At 42.0% G+C, this 20818-nt stretch overlaps 1 protein-coding gene and 1 long non-coding RNA gene across 3 annotated transcripts in view; one reads left to right on the top strand and one right to left on the bottom strand.

Moving 5' to 3' along the window:
• Positions 1–14759, bottom strand: part of LOC135558869 (matrix metalloproteinase-16-like) — a 45713-nt gene extending 30954 nt beyond the window's left edge. For both annotated transcript variants that reach the window (XM_064993055.1, XM_064993056.1), the window contains exons 1-6: positions 14337–14759; positions 12579–12727; positions 12227–12241; positions 8457–8573; positions 6337–6498; positions 6082–6224 (exon numbers count right to left, since the gene is read on the bottom strand). In XM_064993055.1, coding sequence (XP_064849127.1) covers positions 6082–6224; positions 6337–6498; positions 8457–8573; positions 12227–12241; positions 12579–12727; positions 14337–14465 — 715 coding nt within the window. In that variant the 5' untranslated portion in view covers positions 14466–14759. The remainder of the gene's footprint in view (positions 1–6081; positions 6225–6336; positions 6499–8456; positions 8574–12226; positions 12242–12578; positions 12728–14336) is intronic.
• Positions 4644–6441, top strand: LOC135558870 (uncharacterized). Its single transcript, XR_010458409.1, has 3 exons — positions 4644–4995; positions 6104–6224; positions 6309–6441. It is a non-coding gene; the product is annotated as an uncharacterized LOC135558870 (long non-coding RNA).
• Positions 14760–20818: the final 6059 nt, after the last annotated feature.

Here is a 20818-nt window from a genome sequence, read left to right as displayed (position 1 = left end):
TAAATATGTGAGGGTTTATATCTGATAACAGCAGGGTGTGGTGCAATACAATGCAGCCTGTTGAAATGCAGACTGTATCAGTGACGTGCAGTCAGGGTAGGCAGTCTAATAAAATTAAAGCTGTTATGAAAAGCCTAATAAAAAATACAATTATATAAAAAATGGTAATTCTATTATTATTTTTTTTAATCAAATGTCTTTTCTCTGTGATTCTTGCGGTTTTTAAGCTAAAAATCCCAAAATGTGCAGAAACTGCATCAAAACCTCAGGAAAGACACCACGGTATGCATTCCTTCCTTCCCATCCTTTAAAATCCATTCAAATCGTTGATGCACATGGCCGTTCATGATTCCAGTCACTGTTAACGGACAGGGTCAGGGTAGGACTCACTGCTTTGCCTAAGCTGACATTTGTTGCATTGAGTGGATTTCATATTTTGCATGTTGCCTAAACATGTTTTGTGGGAAAGCTCTGCACATTTGGGCATGTCTACATAATGTTGACGCGTGCATCCCTTAAACTGAACAAAGCTTGCTAGCAAAAACAACATGACGAAATGGACACTATTGTACTATGAAAAGGACTATGAAAAGACTTAGATTTCCAAAGAAAACTTGATATAATTCAGAGAGGGAGACCAACACCTGCACTTACTGAATTTCATCAGAGGAAGGGACAGAAAATCATACGACCATTTAAACAGAAGTTGTGTGAAATAAAAGAGTGGCCGTGTGACTGCGCTACGAGAAGCCGCCTGTACTTTTTCTCCTGCCTGCTCTTCTCAACCGGGGACAATGTTTGGGTGGAAGGCAGGCTACTGCAATCTCAACAACCTGACCAATGCCCTCAACAAACACGAAAAGTCAGCATCGCACATTCAACACCAGATCACCCTAAAAACCTTTGAGAACACTTGATCGATCTGGCGTTAAATGATGGGCAAAAACAACAAATGACAATCCAGAATGCTAAGGTAAAGAAAAACTGTGAGATTTTGAAGGACCTTATTAGAGCAACATGCTACCTAGGGAAACAAGAGTTAACATTTTGCAGTAATGATGGCGCCGGAGAGAATGGATGCCATTTTACAGTCTCCTAACCAATTGTGCTATTGTGTGTTTTCTCCCGTTATTTGTAACTTATTTTGCACATAATGTTTCTACCACAATCTTTTCTGACCGAAAAGAGCTTCAAGAAATCAGGACAACGATTACTCACCTTGTATTGAAAGATATTTTTTTTCAATGAGTTGGACGAGAGGGATTTACTCCAGACACCCGAGAAGGCCCTCATCTCCGTCATTCCCAGGAGAAAGAGACGGAGATATCGAGGACGAAGGTCCGACCACGAGTGTGTAATTTTCCTTTACCTTCGGTCCTATTAGCCAACATACAATCATTGGATAATAAAATAGATGAACTACAAGCACGTATATCCTACTAATGGGACATTCAAAACTGTAATATCTTATGTTTCACCGAGTCGTGACTGAACGACAACATGAATAACATACAGCTGGCAGGTTATACACTGTATCAGCAGGAAAGAACAGTAGCCTCTGGTAAAGACAAGGGGTGCCGGTCTATGTATATTTGTAAACAACAGCTGGTGCACGATATCTAAGGAAGTCTCAAGGTTTTGCTCGCCTGAGGTAGAGTATCTCATGATAAGCTGTAGACCACACTATTTACCAAGAGAGTTTTCATCTATGTTCTTCGTAGCTGTCTATTTACCACCACAAACCGATGCTGGCACTAAGACCGCACTCAATGAGCTGTATACGGCCATAAGCCGCTCATCCAGAGGCGGCGCTCCTATTGGCCGGGGTTAATGCAGGGAAACTTAAATCTGTTTTACCTCATTTCTACCAGCATGTTAAATGTGCAACCAGAGGGGAAAAAACTATAGACCACCTTTACTCCAAACACAGACACGCGTACAAAGCCTCTCCCTCGCCCTCCATTTGGCAAATCTGACCATAATTCTATGCTCCTGATTCCGGCTGACAAGCAAAAACAAAAGAGCAAAATTGCACTCCACACTGCCCTTTCCCACCTGTACAAAAGGAATACCTATGTGAGAATGCTTTTCATTGAATAAAGCTCAGCGTTCAACACCATAGTGCCCTCAAAGCTCACCACTAAGATAAGGAACCTGGGATTTAAACCTCCCTCTGCAACTGGATCCTGGACTTCCTGACGGGCCGTCCCCAGGTGGTAAGGGTAGGTAACAACACATTCGCCACACTGATCCTCAACGCAGGGGCCCCTCAGACATGCATGCTTAGTCCCCTCCTGTACTCCCTGTTCACTCATGACTGCATGGCCAGGCACGACTCCAACACCATCATTAAGTTTGCTGATGATACAACAGTGCCTGATCACATATAGGGAGGAGGTCAGAGACCTGGCCGTGTGGTGCTAGGACAACCTCTCCCACAATGTGATCAAGACAAAGGAGATGATTATGGACTACAGGAAAAGGAGGACCGAGCACACCCTCATTCTCATCGATGGGGCTGTAGTGGAGAGCTTCAAGTTCCTTGGTGTTCACATCACCAACAAACTATCATGGTCCAAACACACCAAGGCAGGCGTGAAGAGGGCATGACAAAACCTATTCCCCCTTGGGAGACTGAAAAGATTTGGCATGGGTCCTCAGATCCTCAAAACGTTCTACAGCTGCATCATCGAGAGCATCCTGACTGGTTGCATCACTGCCTGGTATGGCATCTGCTCGGCCTCCGACCGCAAGGCACTACAGAGGGTAGTGCTTACGGCCAAGTACATCACTGGGGCCAAGCTTCCTGTCATCCAGGAACTCTATACCAGGCGGTGTCAAAGGAAGGCCCGAAAAATGGTCAGAGACTCCAGCCAACCTAGTCATAGACTGTTCTCTCTGTTACCACACGACAAGCGTTACCGTAGCGCCAAGTCTAGGTCCAAAAGGCTTCTCAACAGCTTCTACCCCCAAGCCATAAGGCTCCTCTTTTACACTGCTGCTGCTGCTGCTGTTTATTATCTATGCATAGTCACTTTAACTCTACATATATGTATATACATATTACCTCAATTACCTCGACTAACCGGTGACCCTGCACATTGACTCTGTACCGGTACCCCCTGTATATAGCCTTGCTATTGTTATTTTATTGCTGCTCTCTAATTATTTGTTACTTTTATTTCTTCTAATACTTAACACATATTTTTCGTAAAACTGCATTGTTGGATATGGGCTTGTAAGTAAGCATTTCACTGTAAGGTCTACACCTGTTGTAAAATTTGATTTGATTTGAGTACAAGCTTGCTAAAAAAAACTTCCACTGTGTTTTCGGTTATCAAACAGAATACAGAATGATTTGATTGAAGCAGTTTTTGATATGATTCGAAAGGACATTGAAGATGAGATTAATGTAGCCCCATTTGTTGCAGTAGAAGTAGATGAAACCACAGATGTTACAAACAAAGCCCAGACCTCTGTGATTTTTCATTATGTGGCTAAAAGCGAAATCAATGAGGCGTTTTGGGAATTGAATGATGTGAGAGATAGTGCCTAGCGATTAGTGCTTTTCGAGGTCGTTTCGGTTTCAGCTCGATTATTAGTTCGGAAAACTACCATTTTCGTCCTTATGCTAGCTAGCAGTAGCCACAGCAGCCATTTTGGAATGTCATTCTCAGCCTTCTGAGCTTCTCAGCTTTCTTCTTTGTTGTTGTTATTATAGGCGGCAGGGTAGCCTAGTGGTTAGAAAGTTGGACTAGGACCAGAAGGTTGCAAGTTCAAACCCCTGAGCTGACAAGGTACAAATCTGTCGTTCTGCCCCTGTTCCTAGGCCGTCATTGAAAATAACTGACTTGCCTAGTTAAATAAAGGTCAAATAAACATAAAAAAAATCAATCTTCTCAATGTATCAGTGTGGAAAAAAGTACATTTTGGAGTGCAGTGGCATATCACACCCCTACATTGAGGTAAATTTTCCGACCCAGATATTGCGCTGGCTCCACAGTGTCTTAAAGTAACCATGATTGTGTTCCGACCTCAGTGCGGCTCAGTGTAAACAACTGTAAAGGTAGGGTCGGTATCTTCTGGTAAACACCCATAGAAAGTATTTCAGTAGCAATAGCAGCCAGCCAGGCAGCCAGACCATCTAACGTTATCTCTGTCCTCCTTATACTGTACTGTCTTCAGTCATCCTATTTATCTAGGCTAACCTGCCTAAGTATGCTGCAGAGCTGTTTGACTAAATCATTTTACTCGCTCTTCAAAGTAGATAAGACATAGTTTCACAAACTGTCTCTATCCCTCTCGTCACTGTTGTGTACATTCCTCCTTCATGTGGTCTATGTGGTCTGTGTGTATCTAACCTAATGTAGCAGGTGTAAAAGTATATCTATCTCTGTCCGAGCCAGAAAGAACAGGCACAATGGATTATGTTCATTGTAGTTAATTACCACGTTTATGCGCTGAACGAGGTTGAATATTTGCTTCATGGAAACTCCAACTCCATTCAGCCCAGCGTCCCACAAAGTTCTTGACTTTATTTCTCACATGAATGATTTGATTTCTCCCTAGAGAAATTGTGCGTCGGTCAATTAGTTGTTTAATAACCAACATTTTGGTTAATCATTCTGCACTAGTGAGTGATGGCAAACGAGCTGCGGCCTTGGCGGATTATGTATTGGGAGTGTTGGGGAAGTACAACTGAGTTGAAAAGCTGGTTAGCTCAAACATACAATGGGTCCTCAGTGATGGCATCCCAGCTTAATGGGGTGCAGGCCAAGATAAGAGAAAAAGTGCCCGAAGTTCCATTTATTCACTGTTAAACTTGGTGATCTCACAGTCAGTGAAATGCAGCCCAGAGTGTAAAATCATTTTCAAAACTGTGGAAGGACTCACTTTGACTTTCAAACTCAAAAGGAATGAATAAGACTTCCACAACACTACCACGGAGAGGTTCACCCTGACGGACAGACGAATGGACTTCATTTCCAAGCCAAGGTAGGTCTAAATGCATTTTTCCCCCCCAATTAGGTTACTGTTGACTGAACATGAGAATAGTGCTGCTTACCATTCAGCACAAAGGAGTTAACCTGTAGGCTATCACATTAGTTGCCTCCAAGGCACTGTCCATTCAGCAGTGCTGAATCCTGGCCACAGCCTCAGATACCTTTAATAAAAGATTTTCCTTTGTAGCTTACTTCCTCATTTTCACCATTGTCTATACTTTAGTGGCTTTAAAATGTATTTCATTTCCTAAAGGTGTCTAGCTTGTTTATGGTTTTGATTAATGGACAACATCCCTTTGATGCATTTGATTTATCAAGCTAGAATTCCGTTTTGATGAGACACTTTTCAGTCATTTCGATTGTTGATATGGACATTTTGTTAACACCTTATTTATTATATACAGTATTTGTGTGTAATAATATTTCACCTAATAATATTATGTGTGTGTGTGTGTGTGTGTGTGTGTGTGTGTGTGTGTGTGTGTGTGTGTGTGTGTGTGTGTGTGTGTGTGTGTGTGTGTGTGTGTGTGTGTGTGTGTGTGTGTGTGTGTGTGTGTGTGTGTGTGTGTGTGTGTGTGAGTGTGAGTGAGCGCACGCGCGTGTTGCAAATTATTCGAATTAAATGTGTCCATACATTGGTATTTTAGTGACATCAATTGTAACTGTGGACGCTACATCGGCCTATGGCTGAGTTGAACAGTGTGTCATTTTGTTGGATGATATGCTGCCATAGGAGGCTATCGCTTGTGTATCTTAGCTACATTGGTATTTACATTTGGTGTTTTTTGTTCATTTCGGTTAATAGCTTATGTCACTGGTTTTTGGAGCTATATGTTATATGGAGAATTTGGGCTTCATCGATGTCTATTTGTGAGTAAACTGGCATTGATAATAGCCAGTGCCTACCCAGCCACCGACCTCACCGCACATCACTGGACTGTATCCATTTTTGGACTTGTTAGTCTTTGATATGATTCTCTCACAACTATATTCCTTTAATCTGTCTCTCTGAACCTCCCCACCCCCTCTCCACTCCCTCTTTCTCCTTCCCCTTTCTCTCCCTCTTTCCATCTCTCACCATCGTGGTTGGGGTTCCCCAGGGTCCAGGGTTCGTCTGAGTCGAAGTGGGTGTCCCCTCCGATCCCAGGGCCCGGAAAGTAGGCGTGAGCTAGGAACCCGCCCTCACCGTCGAAGGGTGAGCTGTCGCCATGGAAACCTGAGGTGAGATCAATTTAATTTAACTTCAAAGTTTACATGGGGAGAACGGGATAAGGCCGACATTGACAGTTTTTTTTCCTCTCCCAGGCACCATTCAATACAATTCTCACCTGAGGCGAAGATGATCGTGATGTCCACATCACGCCTACCGCTCTCCAGGGCGCTGTAAGGGACGGCCTCAAAGTGAAGCGGCGTCACCCCCTGCCACACGTCAAACGCACGCCGGATGGCATCGTGGGTCTCCCTGGAGCCCACTTTGGGCGTGACGTTCTTTATGCTGAGGGAGGAAGAGAGGGTGAGTCAATTAAGAACATATTCTTCTTTACATGTTTTACAATAAAGACCTGATGTTAGGAGAGAAAGGGATAGGGGATATGATAAAAGTGGAAAACAGATTGTGTGATCCATCCTGGGTGGGGTGTTATTGGGAGGTTGGATGGTACCACCAGCTAGATGAGAGCAACATTTTACCGGCCATTTTTTTTTATAAGACATTGACAGTAATATAAATAAAATATTTTACTCCTTAGAAAGATTTAACTCCTATTCTGATCTAACCGGAACAATTATACATACATTCATTCATATTTTTTACTGCAGTGGGCTAAATCAAGGTCGCAGTCTTAAACAAATCTACTTTGAAACAAAAGTATGCACCTCACACACATGGTTATGGGCTTTAAAAAAAGAACACCTGTACCATGTCAGATATGTATTAAATGTTGAGTTTACATCCCAATATTACACTTTATATACATCACAGAAGACTAAAACATAACAAACCATTTGACATAGAAACACTGAATTTTCAGCATTTAAAAAAAAAGAATGTTGATTAACTATGACATTCAAAAATATATTAATAACATTCCACCCATGAGGCCACTAGAGGGTGGTTTGGTCATTCAATTGCAGGAAGGGAGGCTTCAACAAAGCTTTAACACAAGGCAGCCCCTCAAACAGAGCATTTTAAATAAATAAAGAAACAGATGGCTACAGCGTCACATACAGCACCACATATCATATACTGTAAGTCCAAATCTATTGCTTGGAGAGAATATTCTCTAAAATGGTTGACGAGACGCTCTAAAAAGTTTCAGTGTTAAACTATTCCAACAAACCCGGCAGCTTTCACTGCACTTTTAACACAGCTGTCGTTATCAGTCGCTCGCAGACACAGAGAGAGAGAGAGAGAGAGAGAGAGAGAGAGAGAGAGAGAGAGAGAGGGGAGAGGGGGAGAGAGAGAGGAATTTTCTTCCCCGTTTTCTCTCCCCAACTCATTTTCATGTAGAGAGTGCAGTCAGCAGCGACAGCCAGGCTGACTGACATTCCATTAGAAGAGGTGCCTCATCAATTCACATGCAGGAAGGAAGGGAGGATTTAAATAAATTGACAGTGTTATCGTCTATTACGGCTGTAACCTGTCAATTTCCCACAGCGCCGAGCAGCACCCCTTATCCCGCTCTCTCAGACCCCATTAACAGTGGAAACTTAATCACGCGTGATAAGATGGGGAATTTGAATATTTTTGTTGCAATTATTGGATGATTTACATAGAGGTATTTGGAGAGAAATGGACGAAGTAAAAGTTGTCCTCGTCCTCGATCGTCCTTGCTATTAAAATTTGGCAGTTTGTCTTCTGGTACTCTTTAAAAGGAGAAATGAAAGATAACTGCAAAGGAATGCAATGGAATGCAAAGAAGAAGAAAGTTGAAAACCATTACATCACTTTATTCTGTCCTCTGACTTGACTTCTATTCACACACAAACAACTCTTCCTCTATGTATATCAATATGTGAGTGTGTGTGTGTGTGTGTGTGTGTGTGTGTGTGTGTGTGTGTGTGTGTGTGTGTGTGTGTGTGTGTGTGTGTGTGTGTGTGTGTGTGTGTGTGTGTGTGTGTGTGTGTGTGTGTGTGTGTGTGTGTGCATGCATGTGGGTGAGCGTGTGGGTGTGTGTGCGTGTGGGTGGGTGTGGGTTTGTGTGTGTGCATGTGTGCGCGTGTGTGCGTGTGCCCATATGTGCGATCTCTAAGGCATCGCTGAGGGAATGTGACACCAAGGAGGAAGAGAGAGCACAAATTAATAACTACACTGACAAACACAGAACCCTATAATAACCCTTGGCTAATCTGACTAACGGCTGGTTGTCATGGTAACCGTCACGGCTGCTGGAATGAGTCTCTCACCTGTAGGTGATGCGTATGTGCGTGCATGTGCCGGCCCACATTTCTCACCTGTAAGTGATGTGTGTTCGCTGCCACTTCTGCCCCGTCAGTGCGTACCTCCGCTTCCGTGACCTTGAAATGCCCTTTAGTTTGTCTGGATTTCCACACCTCGGCCTCTTCATCCAACTAAGAACAAAGGAAGTAGTGGAGGTGGAAGAAGAGGACAATGGAGGGAAGAGGAGGACAACAGTTTGGGTTTGGCGGATTCCAGGAGAACGCTAATTGCCTCAATACTTAGTGCCAACTGTAAAGTTTGGTGGAGGAGGAATAATGGTCTGGGGTTGTTTTGCATGATTTGGGCTAGGCACGTTAGTTCCAGTGAAGGGAGATCTTGACACTACAGTATACAATGACATTCTAGACAAGTCTGTGCTTCCAACTTTTGGGGAAGGCCCTTTCCTGTTTCAGCATGACAATGTCCCCATGCACAAAGCGAGGTCCATACAGAAAGGGTTTGTCGAGATCGGTGTGAAAGAACTTGCCTGGCCTGCACAGAGCCCTGACCTCAACCCCATCGAAAACCTTTGGGATGGATTGGAACGCCCACGGCGTGCCAGGTCTTATCGCCCAACATCAGTGCCCGACCTCACTAATGCTCTTGTGGTTGAATGGAAGCAAGTGCCCTAGTGGAAATACTTCCCGGAAGAGTGGAGGCTATTATAGCAGCAAAGGGGGGACCAACTCCATATTAATGCCCATGATTTTGGAATGAGATGTTCGACGAGCAAGTGACCACATACTTTTAGTCATGTAGTGAACCTACAGGATGTTTGACTGGTTATCTGATGCCACATCAAGAACTACTCAGAACTAGAATACCAAACACATGGCCTTACATACTGCAGTGAAGTGGACAATGGGACTAGTACTTCCCACTATAATATACACTGAGTGTACAAAACATTAGGAACACCTTCCTAATATTGATTTGCACTCCTTTTTGCCCTCAGAACAGCCTGTATTCGTCGGAGCATGGATTCTACAAGTTGTCGAAAGCATTGTCCTATGGGTGGTGGACCATTCTTGATACACACGGGAAACTGTTGAGCGTGAAAAACCCAGCAGCGTTGCAGTTCTTGACACACTCTAACCAGTGTGCCTGACACTTACTACCATACCCGTTCAAAGGCACTTAAATATTTTTCTTGCCGATTCACCTTCTGAATGGCACACATACACAATCCATGTCTCAAATGTCTCAAGGCATAAAAATCCTTATTTAACCTGTCTTCTCCCCTTCATCTACACTGATTGAACTGGATTAAACAAGTTACATTAATAAGGGCTCATAACTTTCACCTGGATTCACTTGGTCAGTCTGTGTCATGACTAGTTCCTAATGTTTTGTGCACTCGTTGTAGAGTTGCCTCTTACATCCCCTAATAATCCTACTAACACTGGCCTTAAACTTCAACCCAAACAAAATACATAATCATAAGCCTTAAAACAGTAACTGCAAGACTGCACAGAGATGGTGTGACAAAAAAAGGTATTCAAGTATATATACAGTCAATCGGAAAGTATTCAGACCCCTTGACCTTTTCCACATTTTGTTGCGTTACAGCCTTAAAATGTATAAAATTGTTTTTTCCAACATCAATCTACACACAATACCCCATGATGACAAAGCAAAAACAGTTTTTTAGAAATGTTTGATAATTTATTAAAAATAAAAAATGTAAATATTACATTTACATAAGTATTCACACCCTTTAATCAGTACTTTGTTGAAGCACCTTTGGCAGCGATTACAGCCTTGAGTCTTCTTGGTTATGGTGCTACAAGCTTGGCACACCTGTATCCAGGCTGTATCACATCCAGCCGTGATTGGGGAGTCCCATAGGGCGGCACACAATTGGCCCAGCGTCGTCCGGGTTTGGCCGGGGTAGGCCATCATTGTAAATAAGAATTTGTTCTTAACTGACTTGCCTAGTTAAATAAAGGTTAAATAAAAAAAATGTAAACAATTACAATGTTGGTGAGTTTCTCCCATTCTTCTCTGCAGATCCTGTCAAGCTCTGTCAGGTTGGATCGGGAGTGTTGCTGCATACAAATGTTTTCATGTCTCTCCAGAGATGTTCGATCCGGTTCAAGTCCGGGCTCTGGCTGGGCCACTCAAGGACATTCAGAGACTTGTCCTGAAGCCACTCCTGCGTCGTCTTGGCTCTGTACTTAGGGTCATTGTCCTGTTGGAAGGTGAACCTTTAACCCAGTCTGAGGTCCTGAGCACTCTGGAGCAGGTTTTCATCAAGGATCTCTCTGTACTTTCCATTCATCTTTCCCTCAAACCTGATTAGTCTCCCAGTCCCTACTGTTGAAAAACATCCCCACAGCATGATCTTGCCACCACCATGCTTCACCGTAGGGATGGTGCCAGGTTTCCTCCAGACGTGACACTTGGCATTCAGGCCAGAGAGTTCAATCTTGGTTTCATTAGACCAGAGAATCTTGTTTCTCATGGTGCCTTTTGACAAACTCCAAGCTGGCTGTCATGTGCCTTTTACTGAAGAGTGGCTTCCGTCTGGCCACTCTACCGTAAAGGCCTGATTGGTGGAATGCTGCAGAGATGGTTGTCTGGAAGGCTCTCCCATCTTCACAGATGAACTCTAGAGCTCTGTCAGAGTGACCATTGGGTTCTTGGCCACCTCCCTAACCAAGGCCCTTCTCCACCGATTGCTCAGTTTGGCCGGGGGGCCAGCTCTAGGAAGAGACTTGGTGGTTCAGACAGGGTCTGAATACTTATGTAAATAAGGTATTTCTGTTTTTGTTTTTTTATACATTTGCCAAAATGTTTAAAAAAAATGTTTTCACCTTGTCATTTGTCGTGGAAATTTGAATCAATAATGAGGAGAGACAAGATCAATCACCAGTCAGGATTTTACTTTATTCAAAAAGTATTAATAACATTGATTCATTTTTGCAATAATAAAGCTGGTCGACAAACCACCCTTAGATGATTCGTTGAGAGCGCAACAAGCGGATTAGAGCCACAGCATTTTATAACAAAGTACATCCTCCTGAATGTTCATGACAAACAACAGATGTGTGAAATTGGTTAGGATTTGTTAGGATTTTATATGAAATATATTAATAATTCACAGCAGACAGTATCTGATGTATAGACTGTTTTCATTGTGTGGAAACCAGGGTCTGACCCCCAAAACAAGGTTCCTCTCATAATTATCCATACCCGAGCCATCTCCTCCCTGGTACAAACCAGAACACAAACACTAACTCATGCTATGGAATGCTTTCTTTAGATTTTATCACCAAATGCATCGTAAATCCACTGTCAGCATTAAGCCCCTAGATGCCCAACTCAGAAGAACACACACAGATGACAGTGTTCTAAGAACCTATTCCATAAAACAACACTTTGATGCAATAACAGCATTATAACATCATCTTGTAATTTCACTCTCACACATTATGGGGTATTATGTGTAGATTGCTGAGGAAAATGTTTTCTTTTATCAATTTTAGAATAAGGCTGTAACGTAACAAAACGTGGAAAAAGTCAAGGGGTCTGAATACTTTCCGAAAGCACCGTATATTGCTTCTGGGAGCGAAACAAATACTATAGTACAAAACAAAGCAAATATATGACCATAAAAATGTGACATCGAGTTGACTGAAATGGTTCTTTCCATTCTGAGAAAAAGTGGTGAGACTGTGTTGGCCAGGTTAGAGCTTCAATGACTGATCTAGTTACATTCAAACCCATGTAACACATACGGAATACTGTGCTCAGAGATAATATGTAAAAGATAGAGCCTCACCTTAGTGTGATATCACTTCATCAATTTAAGCAAGAAAGAGAAGAATGAAAAGTGTTATGATCTCAATGGGCTGCTAGTTAGAGATGTTGGAGCTAATAAGTCCATGTAGGCTACATACATTTGTCATTGGTGATAATTACGTTTTTGTGTTCCTATTTTCACTGATACATCAGTGCCATTTTGTGTGTGTGTGTGTGTGTGTGTGTGTGTGTGTGTGTGTGTGTGTGTGTGTGTGTGTGTGTGAGTGTGAGTGTGAGTGTGTGTGTGTGTGTGTGTGTGTGTGTGTGTGTGTGTGTGTGTGTGTGTGTGTGTGTGTGTGTGTGCGTGCGTGCGTGCGAGTGTATCTACTCACTATGTGGTCCTCTCATCCAGTGTCCCTGTGACATTGAGGCCGTAGACGCGCTGCATTGCTGCTATGGCTTGCTGCATGGTCTGGGCTGAGCGCAGGACAGCCATTCTGGGGTCTGTGTGGGGCAGGTAGCCGTACTTCTGTAGCCATCCCTACAGGAGACAGAGAGAGAGAGAAAGAGAGAGAGAGAGAGAGAGAGAGAGAGAGAGGGGGGGAGGAGAGAGGGGGAGGAGAGAGAGAGAGACATGACAAATGCTGCTATTACTTTGTTATTACGTGAGTTATAAGCTACATTTTGGTCATTGTCACCAAGATGGAAATGACAGAGTGAAGCAGACGCAGGTCTGTCCTTGTTCATAACGTCTCGAGTGTGAGTCAAACTGATCGTACAGTCCAGGTTCATAACTCTCGGGACCGAAGTGTAGCCTATAAGCCACATCCTACGGGCAACAGTATACCTCCATGCCTTCCAGAGTTACAGGAACACTCAGGGCTGTCTATCACCACCACCGCTCAAAGCTTCCACCCCACACACAGTGACACTGACAGAGAAAATACCTAGTTCAGGTTCAGATCTTCTGCATATTAGGATGGACCGAAGTCCAGTATTCAAGGCTGAACATTGGAACCCACATGGCTATGCGCAGTTACCCGAATCAGTTCCCAATAACATGCACTCTGTGTTTCTACCTATAACCACCACTGGTCAAAGCTGCCACCCACACAGAGTGACACTGCCACCACTGCACTCCTGAGTAAAGCAGAGATTCAGTGTCGTCCAGGGGTCATTGTCAGACCCGATCCCCCGTTTACCGTAGCCAAGAGCCATGAGGTTGCGGCTAGGCAGGCAGCCACGCTCCGCCACAGCTGTCCACACTGCCAACCAACTGCTGCTGCCGCGCAATCGCCATCATTACCCAGCCTATGAGACGCTCCCGCTAATCCTTCATCTATCTCTCCCTCATCCCTCCCTCTATCCCTGTATCTCTATCGCTTGCTCTCCGCTGCTCACTGAGCCAAATGCCTTGTTGTTGTTTGTCCATCTTTCCACCATCCCTCAATCAGATGTAGCCAATTGTTTGTTTGTTTGTTTGTTTGTTTGTTTTGTCTGCGTACAGCTAAGGCCCAGGTTCTGGTTCACAGCACAAAGGAATGAATGAGGATCCGATGCCAGAACGTGGCATTTAACAGTGTCATTTGACTTGAGGGATGAGAGAGAATAGCCTACAGTAGACCCGGCCTATACAGATAATATGACAGAAGCAATTAATGTGGTACAATATATTCAACCCGATCTATCCTATTACGCAACTTGGATCACATCTTAATCTGCACAACCATAAACCCACCCAGTTGCGTAGGTAATTTATAGAACACTAGTATATACAGTATACTACATATATATTTACAGATGTATGATAACAAATATTACAGACGGTGTCAGCTCATGAGCTGACTGAGCGGAAGGGCGCTGGACCATCTCGTTCAAAACAATGCCAACAGCATCCGATGTTGTTTTTGTGATTGTAAAAAAAGAAAGAATAGAACGCATAATAATTTCGATGTTCCGCGCGTCTTGAAACATCCATCCGAATCAGATACATTTGCCATGCCATCCACCATACTTCATTGATGATGTAGCAGACAAATAACAACCCTCGTCTACAGTTAATGTTGTTTTGCGCTGCCACCCGAGCAGAGGAGAGTGCACAGTAATTTATGATGAGCAGCCGCGAAGCACTAGCAGGCCATTTATCTTACCTCAACGCTGAACTGATGATGCTCTTCTCCGGACACAGCGCATACAATCCACAGCAAGAAATACAAGCAGAACGCTGCTGCGGAAAAACAATCCAATGGTTTTCTTTTAGATGAGGATACTAAGGTCATAATGACCCGTTTTTCCCAAGTGGGTTATTAGATAAAACCGCCCGTCGTGTGATTAGGTTCGTGCGTCAAATTAAGAAAACCATCCGGTGGGCTGTCAAAGCCAAATTCGGAGACGCGCATAAAAGGACGGCCGCGGTGGTTTTGCCAAGGGGATAAACCCAGATGCCATGTATTATTTTCTCATGTCAAGCTGTGATAGAATTAGGCATGTTAGTTCCACCGCCTCCGTCGCTGTTATTTACATCGCTGGTTTGGTTTATCCAGCGGCATCGATGGCCATGTACAGTAATCATACCTCCAGAGTCTACGCCTGCGCTTTGATGTTTCCAGCAGCGCAACACACCCCATGAAGGCGTAAAGACCAGCGTCATGTAATGTTTGCCTGGCTACCCAAACTCCTTGCTTCCAAACGCAACGTGATGTACGCCCACGGCGGTTTTATAGTTTATCTCATCCTATTTTACACATTTTGCCAAAATGTTGCCGTTTTAGAGGGATCCTTGAAAGACAGGACAATCTCAACTTTTTTCCCCAATTAATATGTATCTTAATATTAACACAATGTTAATCCCTGAGCCAATTTCCTGCTATTCTACACATTTTTCCACGAGTCTGAGAGAAAATGTTGCAGTTTTAAAGCAAATTGCCTGTAATTTAAAAATAACATCATGGTTTATGACGTGTTCATATGCTATCTGTTGGACCCGAACTCAACCTACATTTTATTTGATATATTTCGTTTTTAGGGAGGGTTGGGGGTTGCAGCGGTGGTAAACTAGTTTCTTCTCCCCAGTGAATATAGAGCAGAGGAAGAATTCCGTTTCAGTCGTCAGGCAAATGTATGTACCCTGGTATGAAATATGTATAATGGGAATTAGAAATAGCCCGAGACAGATGGAGCAATCATCCTTCAATATGCACTGATATCATTCAAGTACAGACTATTACACGGTTATAACAATGTAATGTAATACAGGGTATATTAACAGTTTTAATCATATGGCCTATTCCGTGATGAGATACATACAAAGATACACATATGATATTCAGTGAAGACAAGCATTTTAATATCAATAACCATTCAGTCAGATAAGCCTATCCCAACACCACTCTTGGAAATACTCCATTAGTAGGTTCATGGTGATTGGTGAATGAATGCATGGAGACAAGAAACCTCATCTGGGTACCAATGTCAGGAATCTGCACGAGACAGAGATACTGTACTTGAACACAAGCTGGCAGTGTTGTGTTGAGAAACAGGTTCCCTACTACTACTTCAATGGGGTCAAGATGGATCGGAATTAAATAATGATATGGTGTACGCTACACCCTACTCAGTGGATATGAAAGATTAAAGAGACATTGTTACATTTGTTGGATAGAATACGCCCCTGTCTCTCAGTGTCTTGCTCTTGATAGCAGACCTAGGGTGCACTGCAGTGTAGGTGGGAGTCAGGGGGAGCCAAAAATTTGGCTATTTTAAACCGACACACTCCATGGAAAATCGCCACAGATCTGTCTCACCTTTTCATGATGAAATTGGATTGATTACTCAGTGCATTCGGAAAGTATTCAGACCCCTTGACTTTTCCCCACATTTTGTAACGTTACGTTTGGTGGTTACAGCCTTTTTCTAAAAATCTATTTCATGTTTTTTTCCCCTTATGAATCTACGCACAATACCCCATAATGATGAAGCAAAAACGGGTTTTTTGAAATTGTAGCAATACCTTATTTAAATACCTTATTTACATAAGTATTCAGACCCTTTGCTATGAGACCTGAAATTGAACTCTGGTGCATCAATCATCTTGAGATGTTTCTACAACTTGATTGGAGTCCACCTGTGGTAAATTTGATTGGACATGATTTGGAAATGCACACACCTGTTTATATAAGATCCCGCAGTTGACAGCACATGTCAGAGCAAAAACCAAGCCATGAGGTTGAAGGGATTTTCCGTAGAGCTCCGAGACAGGATTGTGTCGAGGCACAGATCTGGGGAAGGGTACCAAAACATTTCTGCAGCATTGAAGGTCCCCAAGAACACAGTGGCCTCCATCATTCTTTAATGGAAGAAGTTTGGAACCACCAAGACTCTTCCTAGAGCGCACCACTCGGCCAAACTGAGCAATCGAGGAGAGAACCAAAATTGAACTCTTTGGCCTGAATGCCAAGCATCACGTCTGGAGGAAACCTGGCACCCGCAGCATCATGCTGTGGGACTGGTAGACTAGTCAGGACCTTCCAAAAGGAAAACGACCCTAAGCACACAGCCAAGACAATGCAGGAGTGGCTTCGGGGCAAGTCTCTGAATGCCTTGAGTGGCCCAGCCAGAGCCCGGACTTGAACCCAATCGAACATCTCTGGAGAGACCTGAAAAAAGCTGTGCAGCAACACTCCCCATCCAACCTGACAGAGCTTGAGAGGATCTGCAGTGAAGAATGGGAGAAACTCCCCAAATACAGGTGTCCCAAGCTTGTAGATTCAAGGCTGTATTCACTGCCAAAGGCGCTTCAACAAAGTACTGAGTAAAGGGTCTGAATACTTATGTAAATGTGATATTAAATTACTTATTTTTTTGCAAAAAAAAATCTAAAACCTGTTTTTGCTTTGTCATTATGGGCTATTGTGCCTAGATTGATGTGGGGGGAAAAAACAATTGAATACATTTTAGATGAAGGCTGTAACGTAACAAAATATGGGAAAAGTCACTGTATGTACTGTACAATGAACATTCTGATACTGTACTTTCCTTAAGGGTTGAAACAGGACAGGATGACTAGTCTACCACTTGTGGAAAGATGCCTTTTGGATTAAAGTAACCAGGTTCATTCATATACTCTGAGTGTTTACTGTATAAGTCAATGGGATGCTATGGAGACCACATGCTCTGACAAGAACTGTACTTGCCTGGGGAGATCATTGGGAAACGGTAAACCATCACCAATGAGACAAGTCCTGTTTCACTGTGTCAGTACAAAAATGTGTGTGTGTTTCTTTGTTTTTCTGTACACATAGCAGACTATATGGGGACAGCCAGGACTGAAATAATTGTTTTTTTTGTCACATCAGTCTGCCCTTGAACATGGCAGTTAGCACCCAACAACAACTTCTCCCGGGCCCTGATGATATCGATTAAGACAGCCCCCCACATGTCTCTAATTCAAATTGTTTTGGTGAAATGCAGAATACACATTTCGGTTGAATGCATTCAGTTGTAAGGTATCCTCTTCCCCTTTCAATCGTTATCACATTATGTTGGAGCAGGGGAGAACGACTGCCCCCTCTCATTGAAGATTTCAGTTCAAGGCTGACCGGAGTACTGCAGGCAATGTTTTTAGAAAACAGAAGACCACATTATAGTCAATCAAAGTATGGCGATCTTTGTGGTCAATATCCATTAATATTTTTAAAAATCTAACACAATAATGGTACCAATACGTGCTTCTGTTTCACCAGATGTATGTCCTTGTACCGATTGTTTTAGTATCACACACAGAAGAATGCAATTTTTCCATAAACGCCTCCATGAAGCAAGATGGTGACACAGTAAAATGACATTTTCTGATCTTCAAATGATTTTTAGCATGTGGAACGTGTTGCAACTAGTTTACCTAAAGATTAAGGTAACATTTGACACCCAGTGTAATAACACATTATGACACTGTCATAACCATATCATAATGTCTTAACAGCTGACATAACTTTCATAATGTGGTCATAACACTGTCTTGACACATATATTTAGACCTGTTGTGACATATTGTACTATTTTATGGCTGGTTATGACACCTTCATAAGAGTGTCAAAACACACAAAACCTTCAACAGTAGCTATTTTATGGCTGGTTATGACACCTTCATCAGAGTGTCAAAACCCACGAAACCTACCACACAAGGCAACACATTCCATTACGCCATAGCCTACTTGTCAATATTATGTTTATGTTACATAACATTTTCTGAAATGTACCATATTCAATTATCATTGTAATTGTAATTGCGCACAAGTTGATGTCAGACATGCACCTACCCCAATGCTCTGTTGCTGATGACCGGGATGAATGCAGGAGCAGATTTCAGGAGCAGGAAAAGACACCCTCTTTTTGACTGATGACTGATATAAGGGCATGTACTTGATAGGCCTATCTGGCTTACATGATTAGGATGGTCATAATGCTTCTTGACAATGTCATAAAGTGTATTTTCGTAGTCCAAATAAAGTGACACAGGATGGTCCTAATGCTTCATGACAGTGTCATAAAGTGCATTTTCTGAAAGTTATTTTAAATATGATGAGAGAAAAAAAACATGACTGTAATGAATTCATTATGACAACAACAAAGCAAACTTTCAAATGAAAGGAAACTTCTTGGCAGGGAATTTCTTTTTTAATAAATGTTGGTTTTGACACTCTTATGTAGGTGTCATAAACAGCCATAAAATAACACAACAGGTGTAAATAGATGGGTCATGACAGTGTTATGGCCATATTATGACAGGTTATGACAAGCTATGTCAACTGTTATGACATTTTATGACATGGTTATGACTGGGTGTCAGGTAAATTGCCAAAATGGGTATGTCTGTCTCGGTGTTTGCCAAAATAAGTAAGGGGAAAATATGTGTGCATTGTGCAAGTGTGTGCACCAATTAGTAAGGAACTCCCCACACCTGGTTGTCTTGGGCTTAATTGAAAGGGAAAAAACTAAAACCTGCAAAAACTAGGCCCTCCATGGAATGAGTTTGACACACCTGCTGTAAGCAGTCTATGGACAAGGTATGACAGCAATCCATGCTTTGGTTTAGTTTCCTTGGCACTATTTCCACATGCTAACGTTTTAGCATTTGTGCCACAAATCCAGTTCAAGTCATGGGACCGTTATTATAATTTTTCATGCATCATGTTCAAAATATGTAGAAGTGGCTTTTTTGGGTTTCACAATCACTTTGAGATACTTTCGGATGATTTGGGCATGATGCGCGAAAAATGCTAATATCGGTCCCATGGCTGGAATGGGATTTGTGCCATATGCTAAAACCCACAAATGTACCACAATTCATAAACTTAATCTCCCCTGGTAAAAAAGCATCTACATAATATTTCTACTAGCCTAACATTTGGTTTGCAACAGTTGCTGTTTGTCTAAACCTTGCTGCCTGCTTCCAACCTGTGCAACAACGTTGCTGTTTCTTTTTTGAAATCACCAACGTGACGAGACTGACATCTTCTCTGAGCCAGGCAAATTCATTTCTCTGTAATTTTGCAACTTCAAGCTTTTTTGTGTCTCGGGTTCTATTTTTAAGAAAAAAAATGTATCGTGATTTTTATTTGACATATATTAAGTAAACACTATCGTGACAGAAAAATAATATTATTTTGCTATATACATTTTTTATGCACTAAATATATTATTTTCTAAGAAATACAGTTGTCTCACAGTATTTCGCCATTACCATCACACTGAACACAGTAATCAATCATTTTCAATATTTTAGACATCAAGTCACACAAGAACTGGGAAGTGGAGAACATGGCTATGACAGTGTTTGAAATTATATCTCAATCTCCAAGAATAGAGCATTATTTTTATTCTGCGTCATTACTGCAATGGCTATAACTTGTCTGGATTGTCCTCTATTTGAAAAAATAAATCTCATTCTGTTGTGGTTGGAGTTTATCAAATGATAGCTGATCCTATTAACAAAGTAAACCTTATGGCCTGGCAGTTAAATCCCAAAACGAGCAAATTGTCATTACCAACACTGTCATTACCATCATGAAGTAGAACAAAATGTAGAACATTTGCATAAAAAAGGGTATACCCCTGCTCAATACTGCTTATTATTTAATCTTTCACCGTCTTTATAACAATCACTCATATTTTCAATATACTTTTCCACCAAGTTAATTTTAACAAGTAATGCATTTTATCGTTACTCTAGTCATAATCTTGGTTACCCAGAAGTAATATTCTCAAAAAAGTTGTCACTTCCCGTTCTTGAGAGATTGCCCTAGTCATTACCGCCACACAGTAATTACCACCACAATCTACACATATTTGTTATTTAAGAAAGAATATAAGTACACATTAAATTTAAATATCATACTCCTGTCTTCTTCAGGTGTAAAGCACCTACTTGTTCTCAATATAGCTACATAGCTTTATATAGTAAATACATAACAATTTCAACACGTAATTGCATATTTATGCAATAAGGAAAAAAATGATTATTTATAAATGTGGTAGTACCAAATCCTACAGACAGATAAAGCCAAAAATCCCAAACCTCATTGTGTTTGTTATTCCATTTTAAACAAAAATGTAATGTTTATGATGTGAACGTAAT

This window comes from Oncorhynchus masou, chromosome 17 (assembly GCF_036934945.1).
Source record: "Oncorhynchus masou masou isolate Uvic2021 chromosome 17, UVic_Omas_1.1, whole genome shotgun sequence".
Lineage (NCBI taxonomy): Eukaryota > Metazoa > Chordata > Actinopteri > Salmoniformes > Salmonidae > Oncorhynchus > Oncorhynchus masou.
This window is presented reverse-complemented; position numbering and strand designations above follow the sequence as displayed.